We start from the raw sequence: 9,165 nt of genomic DNA on the forward strand, positions 1-9,165 counted from the left end.
TATCACCTGCACACAAAACATTCACAACTTCATTGTCACAGATCCATGAATCAAATTCTTACCTTGAAGCTGCTAATCATTCAGATTGGAAAGAAGTTATGAAACTGCAAGCTATGGAAGATAATGATACATGGCACACAGTTCCTAACCCCTATAATGCTCATATGATAGGTTGTAGGTGGGTTTATAAGGTGAAGCTCAACGCCAGTGGTTGAATTGAACGATATAAGGCAAGGCTTGCAGCTAAAGCCTACAATCAAGTGGCAGGATTTGACTACCAAGGGACTTTTAGTCCAGTGGCAAAACAAACCAGAGTCAGAATATTTTTTGCATTGGCAACTGCAAATAACCGGCCATTGTCATAGTTGGATGTGAACAATGTATTCCTAAATGGAGACTTAAAAGAGACTGTGTACATGGTGTTACCTGAGAGATATGAAATCAAGGGGGAGTATCCTACAGGAACCAAGCTGGTATGCAAACTCCACAAGTCACTTTGTGGCCTTAAACAGGTTTCCAGACAATGGAATGCCAAATTCACAGCATCTATTCTTTTTTTGAAGATTAAATATGTGGTGTATTTATATCAAAAGGGGAAATCCATTTACACAAAAAGAAAGGGAACTTGACAAAATCAGACCAGGATCCTTCTCTGGAGCTGGCGTACAAAAATTGGCCAGCAAAAACCAAGTCCTATACAAAAGATTTGACAGCAAAAAAAACAGGCAAAAGACCACAACCAGGCCTGAAGCAAAAAGAGGCAGAGGGAATGCCAAATTCACAGCATCTATTCTACAATATGGATTTACACAATCAACTACGGATTACTCACTGTTCATTATGAAGACAGGAACTAAAGAGTTTATTGCCTTATTGCTATTTGTAGATGATATTATAGACAGTACATCTACTAAAGCAGCAAGGGATGTTAAAGAATTTCTAAGCACGCAATTCAAGCTAAAGGATCTTGGCAATGTCAAATTTTTCCTTGGACAAGAAATTGCGGGAGCATCAGATGGTATCTCAATTTGCCAAAGAAAGTATACTTTGAACTTACCAGAGCAGCATGGACTAATGGGAGCTAAACCGGTTAGTACTCCATAAACTACAATCACAAGCTGCACAAAACTGATGGTGATGACAAATTAACAGATCCCACTAGCCACAGACAACTCATTGGAAAGCTGCTTTATTTGACTTTCAGTGAACCAGACATCTCATTAGCAATTCAGGTTCTTTCCCAATTTAGGGAAAGGCCCTCACACAGACATCAAATGGCAGCATACAGCTTCTTAAAGTATTTAAAAGGGTCACCAGGACAAGGAATATTGATGAGCTTTAAGTCAAATCTTAAAATCAAAGCTTATTGTGACAGTGACTAGGTAAGGTGTCCCGACTCTAGAAGATCAATCACAGGGAATACTAACTTCACTGGGGATTCTTTAGTGAGCTGGGAATCGAAGAAGCAAACTGTAGTGGCAAGGAGTTTAATAAAGGCGGAGTATAGACCAATGGCGGCTACATGCTTTGAGATTATATGGATAAAGTATATACTGGAAGATTTTGGAATTATGCATCAAGGACCAATGGAACTTTACTCAGATAGTCAATCAGCCCTCTACATTAGTAGCAATCCAGTGTTTCACGAGAGAACGAAACACATTGAAATGGATTGTCATTTCATTCGTGAAAAAGTGATAGCAGAAGAAGTCAAACCACTATATATCTCAACAAATTTGCAAGTAGCAGACACGTTCACCAAGGCCTTACAGCCAAAGCAGTTTAAAAATTTGTTGAGCAAGATGAATGTTGATAGCATTCATCATTCCTCTTGAGGGGGAGTATAAATGAAATAAGTAAATAAGTCCAGAACTGACATACATGGCTGAAGAACAAAGGAAGAAGAGGCAGAAGAGCATCGAGGACTTGAAGCCATAGCTGGACATGGAGACCCCATATGCACCATTTTACCAAAGGCAGATAAAATAAAAGAAGACAGCATATGAAATGCAACGTTTCACTAATAAGCCTTCATTTTCAAATATTAGTTGAGTTGGTGTTTAAGCTTTAATTAAAGGTAGCTTAGTTATGTTTTTCTCTTTCCTCTGCTCACACTTGTACAGCTCTGTATATAAATCTGACATTGTACAGAACCCTATTATGATATATTAAGAAGTATATTGTCCCCATCTTGCTGCGCCGTTTCACTTTATACCAAGTTTTTCAGTAATGGCAGTTAGTGGCCAAGCAACATAATATTCAATGACTTATACCTATTGGATAGGGGGCCCTTGGATAATCATGCTAACTAGATTCGCAATTCTGAAAGCAACCTATTTTTTCAGATGACATTTGCCAACCTAATCTGAACTTTCGCTTTCTCAATTAAAAAACAATACATGTTGTAACAAGATCTTCAACACATGACGACCTACATAAGTATGACCAGTAGCTTTGCTTTGATGAAGATAATCTGGTGAACATAATCATAAAGATGATCTCATAGAGCTTAAATTAATCAAAGATACAGAGATAGCTGCTCACAGGCAGTGAGCAGGATACTGCTTACACCAAAAGAGAGACAGGAAAATGTAAAAAGCCTAACTTTCCCGACTCAAAATGCAAGCCTACAAACATCCTGAAGAAGGATGAGCTTACTTTTATTATTTTTGGAACACAAGGAAACGTACTGCAGCTCGAACCTAAAGTTTCTACTCAAAAAGCCACCTGCCCAAGTACCTGAGGAATGAATCTTCATCTCACATTGATATCTAAGAGCAAAGAATTTAGTGTATCCTCCCTTGGGTTTATTTGTAAAGGGAAAAAAGAAAGTTTTAAGTACCCTAGACAACATTACGCAAGTCCTGACATCTAGCTTTAGAGCTGGTGAGTATTAGTGATGTTGAGGATCTGGACCTCCGGGGGAGATCCTATCAGGATCACCACCCAGCATCCTTCTGTAGTAGGCAATTTTGGATGCATCATAACCAAGTTTCTGCAGGATAGTGCTGCTATCAATCTTTTGAGTCATAGTTGGGATACCATGAGAAGGCCTTGCCTCAGAATTTCTCACTACAAGCATCAATAAAATGATCATGAACAACAGCAAGAGCCTAGTGTTGGAAGCAGTAGACATTTTGCTCTTTTAAGAAGGAGAAAGAAGTAAGGAATCGATAAACATGCAATCAACTTATATATTGAAGCAGAAAACTCTGCATATAAACTAGTGGGACGAGATTGAAATGACACTATCATAAAAAGTCCTTATTTCTCCAATATAAGACATATTGATATTGGAACGTCGACGTATAATCAGGTTTGTCTCTCTCCAAAACACAGCTAATTTTCTGCTTTCTTGAGTCATCTCCATTACTTTAGACAAATGAAACATGATGTTTCGTTTCCCAATCCTTATTTGCCAAGCAAAGTTGGTGTTCTTTCCCTTCACAAACAGCCAAAAGGCTGTTTCGATGTGGCATCTCGAAAATCTAGTCATTCTTGTTCTCTAGTTCTTATCTTAAACTAATATAACATCATGACAGAATTGACTCAAAAGCTAGTGAAGACAATACAACGTTTGATCATTAGCTCATACTCGTTTGCCTGGTCCTAATCCTTTTTCTCCAATAGAGGGAATTTGGAAAGTTGTCCGCATGCATGAATATGGAAAATATTACTTCTTTTATCTATTTGTGGTTTGTTTTGGCCTTTTGCGAGCTGCAAGCATGCATAATCCGTCTTTTTTGAAGAGCAACGCGTAATCCATTAAGTTCTCTGGTTTACTTCTAAACTTGAACATTTTAGGCTAGCAAATTCTTTTGTCCACATATATCTTGACCTGCGGACTTCACATAATTGTATCTGAAGAACTTACACGTCGGCTAAACTCGACATGATCCGAAGCAAACACTTAGAAGTAGAACAGATGGTAAAGGTAGAGCGCATTATATTTAACAGGTCAAAATGGCAGGGAAAGTCAAGAGATAATCATTTTTGCATTGAAACTCAGAAGGTTTAAGGTACAGTCGAGTAAGACTTGTCTGTAAGGTAATGGATGGAATTTGGATTTGGCAAATTAGTGTGGATAGAATCATACATCAGCGTTTCTTATCCACATGGAAGCAGATTATGGACTATGAGAGCCTGTAGAATGTTACATGCATACATGTCTACGACTTCACCGATATATATCAAAACTTGTCAAAGTTTATTCAATTACACCCACGTTTGATGGTTGAGGTATCATCATTGATGATTGAATGATGTTTTCATAATGAGTAGATCAGAATACTTGCCTTGGGATTAACATGGCATGTTGGCCCCTAGAGTCATTCTCTAGAGCTGCTTCTATAACTTAGATTTTATATATTGTTTGAATGACACTCTGTCACTTTGTATGCAAGAAAAATATAAGTACATAAATTAAGCACGTATATACGTATTTCTATGATTTGGATCATCCATTAAGTGTGATTTACCGGAAAACCATACATGATGAGCCATCCGGTACAGATGACAGAAGGCTGGAGTAGCTGCTGATGTTGTTTAACAGTGAATACATATGTAGCTGCTTGAATTTGACTTCCACAGTCCCCCTCCAACTCATTAAAATCTAGTCACAGCTTTGCAACATGAATTTTGCTAGTGTATTCCACAGTGGATTGGAAGGATTAAATCAAACAAAATAAATAACTACTGTCTAAATATGTTTTCCTAACTCTCTTGACTATCAATTGGTTACGACAATCAGGATTGGAGATAAGTTTAGGTAAAGTCAACTTTGAAGCATTCAACCTTTCTAACAAATGCTAGGACCTAATTCTAATGTATATTGGATATCTACTTTGAAAGGCAGATCGATATACTAGCTGAGTGTGCACAAATAAATATACCATGACATCATCTTCCTCTTCTAGTCTTCATCTTCTTATCCTTAAGTCTTAATGAAATGGATTCATGTATATCTTATTCAAATGCTTACATAAATTGTTATTGTATCTAAAGAAATCTTGATATGCTTTGAAGACGTACGTTTGCTGTGTACGTTCCACCTTATAGAACAGTATGTGTCATGTACATAACAGTTAGTCAAAAATGCTCAGAACCCTTCAAAAACATCATTACTTTATATTAAATTGCAGCAACAAATTAAAAGCTTCAGTTCTATACTATTGTTGATTCGATTCTAGTTGATTATGACAATATATATTGTCAGGGAATGAGCTATTGAAGCATAGCCAAAAGAAAAGTGGGGTATCTAGATTTTTATCACTGACGCTGAGAAGGCAGGAGAAGATACGCAGCCCCTGAATGTGTCGGGGGGTTGTGACCTGTTTGTGAACTAAGATAATCAAAAGGACATATCTTTGTCAGACTCGAATATTGCTCTCTTTGTGATGGATTTTGCTTTGAAAACTGGAGGAATTTGACCATCACATTGGTGCTAGAAATCATATGAAAAATTGGTATACATATTTAAATCATGCTAAATTAATATGATCTCCTTGGATCGTTCTTGGTGAAATTCAACTTTTCAAAAGAAAACAGCTTAACTATGTGGAATTTCCAGGCTTGAAAATGATGACACAAGATTAAGAAAAGGGTGCCCGACATAGTGAAAAAGAAAAATAGAGATTCGGATAAAAGGAAGGTTCAAGCCAACCTCTCTGTCCCGACCCTTGAAAGTTTAGTTTAACAAAATTCTTGAATCCGAATCCTTTTGGGGATTCCAAGTTGATTACCTACTTCTCAATGGAAATAATTAAGGGTCTGTTTGGTATTGTATTTGCCGACAACTTTTTACAATCTCAAATCACACTTTTTCACAGGATTTTTCACAGTACTTTCCGAATAATCCATGTAGCTTTCAAAAGCGTAACCTTTTGAGTCATGTTTAAGATGCAGATGCTAACCAGAAGCTTGAAAGATTTTTGGTTGCTAGCTAGGTGGATTTGGTCGGTAATAGAAACTAGAACAATGTCCAAATCTTCCACATTTCATTCATGTCTAGGCGCATAAGATTCATCATTTAGCTTTAGCTTGAGAGACTAAAACTAAGATTTCCCATGGTATTTTTTTTTTGAAAGATGAGTTTTTATTAATGATAAGTTGGAATGTCGTGGGAAGTCTTCAACGTTGAAATTTGGAGATTCCTGTTGGCATGGAAGCTATCATGCCAACAATCTTTTATATATTTTTCCAGTAGTAATTCTCGATACTATTGCTTGTAACGTAGGCTTAACGGTTCTAGAACCTTCAATAGGGATTCACCTCTCTGTATTCAATTCAATTTTCTTATTTCTAAATTGATTAGCGAAATTCTCAATTCAGAAAATTTAAAAGTATAGGCTGAACTACATTTCAAATAACATTTCAACATGATATCAGTGTTGAATATAATAAAATATTTGACTCAAGATAAGAGTTTTGCCACCAAAACGACTAAAAGAAAATGATTTCAGGACACGAAGGATTCAAAGAAAAGAAAGTCGTGTGAAATTGTCAATTCAGTAATGCCGAAAAAGGGACAGCATCATGTGGAAGTTATCTAATTCGATTCAGTTTTTGTGCTTTCCCATCTCAACACTTAGCCATTTCTATCTATTAAAATTTGAGGAACATGCACAGGCACACACTTTTTTCGGCCCATTGATTTATAGTTCTTCCCCCCCTCCTCTTTTTAATCAAATGATGAAATCTCATAAAGTAAAGAATAGTATTGGCACTTCTCTGGTCTGGTCGGTTTCATTGAGCCGACTTTGGCTTAATTCCTATCTTGATTTCTTTAGTAGGATCCACTTGAAGCCCACTTCTCCTTTTGTTCATCAATTTGTAGGATTGATAGTGACCCATGATAGAGATGAAGGAATATAGTATGAAACATTAAAAAGAAAGATTGATGGTCGTTTCACACATTCTAATAGCAATGAATAGATAAGTTTAATTTACAGCTTCTTCTTTCTTTCTTTTTTTTCCAAATAGTCAAAACTTGTTCTTTGAATTCTAGGAAGACCAACTTCAATCTAAAAAGGAAGTTGTGAACAAATGTATATTGGAAACAATCCCCCCACAAAAAGTGTCTTCTTATTTCTTTGTTTGACAGCTGACAGGACCTACACTGAGAGTTGGGGACTGTATATATAGTGGGTTGGTAGTTCAAAACAGTACAATGTGCGTTGCACTATCCCCACAATTGAATCCCATGAACATAAACATAATTTCTTGATATAACTTCATTAATTCCAATTGCAACTCATATATTGAGCACATACTAACACTCATTTTGGTTGACATTACCTTTAGAAAGTATGCACAAATGAGTATTTCTGGTGAAAAATGAAATCGAGCAATGCATTTAACACCCAAAATGCATTCTTCTGAGAGCAGTGGGTTGACTTAAAACATTGGTTTTGGTTGTATTTTGCTGATATGAGTTCAATGGAGATGGCCTCATGTCCCACCATCTCCAAAATGGTTAAGGGAGAAGATTAAAAAGAGTACATCCTCTTACCAATAATTGTCTCAATGGAGCACCACCGACTACATATGCATAAAAAAGAATTTGCAGATAGTTGAATAGCTGGAAAAATGATGGATAGATTATTAAGAAAGCTCCATGTCTGCTACATTAGTAGTGAAACGATATCATTTTTAATCTCCCGTAGCTGAATATGAAGATAAGTTGTGCAAACATCCATCAAAGGAACCTAATGATCTACACTACAAGTACAAAAAAAATGTATGGAAAATACAATTTCTAACATTTTTTTCTTTTCTGGTGTAAATCACAGGCAGCTATAAAATGTAAGATTAGTGATGATGAGGATCTGGTCCCCCTGGACTAAGCCGCTTCGACTCGAAAGGATTTCCACCATGTCTTTGTACGCTGGCCTTAATGGCTTCTCTGGCTTCCTCTATCATTGCACGCTTGCTACTGCTTGGATTCTGCTTGGGTGCATGGTTTCTGTCACTTACGTCTTGTCTGTCTGAGTTGGTCTCAGGATGTACTTTAACTTCAACTGCCAATGTCCACCTGCCTAAGCCTGAAAATTGCTTAGATTCAAAATGCCTGTCAATTATCTCTAGTTTATCTGTACTAACCTTATTCTGTGATTTGGCTTCTTCTTTCAATGCCTGACCGGTAATTGAAAATGGATGAAACAGTCTAGTTCCAGAACTTGAAATGAAGAACAAAGCATGCAGGGAAAGACAGAACAAAACTTTGAAGCTAGCCATTGATGTTTGAGTGAGGGTTTATACTTGCAAAGCTTGGCTGCATGGAGAGGTATATATAGACACCATTCCCATTGTTTTTTCGTGAATATTTAAAGTTTGGTCAAATGGGATGCGATTTTATTGGAAGGATAACCTTTTTATTTCCTCTGTCTGGCGATTAATTCAGTGCTTGCATTGACCTATTCTTAAATCAACACTTGGGAGAATAATTTAATGCCAAACAAGGAAGAGAAGATGAACATTAGCCGACGTTTAGGGTTATTTCAACTCCTGGATCGTTCTGTCTTTTTGATGTTATTTAAACTTTGAAAGTGTGTGAACCGAAAGTAGAAAAGAGTTTTCCTTTGGCTAATAGCGCCGTCTCAATGCTTTTTGCCGGCTTTGAAGACAAAATAAATACCCCACCAATCCAAGTTCAGTTCATGTTAGGCTAAAGATTAAGCTTTGAAGACAAAATAAATACCCCACCAATCCAAGTTCAATTCATGTTAGGCTAAAGATTAAGTAAAGAATATACTTTCGTTTCATCTTCTAGGCTTTGGCATACTGAGTTTTTCTGAAAAAGAGTGTTGTGTTCCTAGTCATGGGCCTTGGCATTTTGCATCAGCATTTGTTGGAAAGCAATGTAGTCTGGTTTTCCATTTGCTCTCTGAATCTTTCTTGCCAAACAAAAGTTCCATGCTAATTTACTTCCTCTCATTAAACATTCAAATAAAAAAAATATGAACGGGAACATCTGCTTGTAAGTCATAAAAGATTGCAGATTGCAGAAACAAGTAGAAAAACAGAACTAAAACCCCAATTCTGATATATAGCTAAATCATTGCTTCAATTTGATGAAAAATGGCAGAGGAAGATTAAGAATGCCTGGAATGCTTTCAACATGATTTTTCTTACTGAATGAAACTTGAAGAAGAAGTCTGTGGAAAG

At 36.7% G+C, this 9,165-nt stretch overlaps 1 protein-coding gene across 1 annotated transcript; it reads right to left on the bottom strand.

Annotated features, from left to right (window-relative positions):
* Positions 1 to 7,602: 7,602 nt before the first annotated feature.
* CLE1 (CLAVATA3/ESR-RELATED 1) lies at positions 7,603 to 8,245 on the bottom strand. Its single transcript, XM_021433054.2, has one exon. The coding sequence runs from the start codon at positions 8,233 to 8,235 to the stop codon at positions 7,810 to 7,812; it is 426 nt and encodes a 141-aa protein (XP_021288729.1). The 5' UTR covers positions 8,236 to 8,245; the 3' UTR covers positions 7,603 to 7,809.
* Between the last annotated feature and the right edge of the window lie 920 nt (positions 8,246 to 9,165).

The sequence above is a fragment of the Theobroma umbraticum genome, unplaced genomic scaffold (assembly GCF_002168275.2).
Source record: "Theobroma umbraticum cultivar Fairchild unplaced genomic scaffold, ASM216827v3 scaffold_67.0, whole genome shotgun sequence".
NCBI lineage: Eukaryota > Viridiplantae > Streptophyta > Magnoliopsida > Malvales > Malvaceae > Theobroma > Theobroma umbraticum.

What these genes read in the sequence shown, in the direction of transcription:
- CLE1 (XM_021433054.2), bottom strand. Translation starts at nt 8,235, where the DNA reads ATGGCTAGCTTCAAAGTTTTGTTCTGTCTTTCCCTGCATGCTTTGTTC.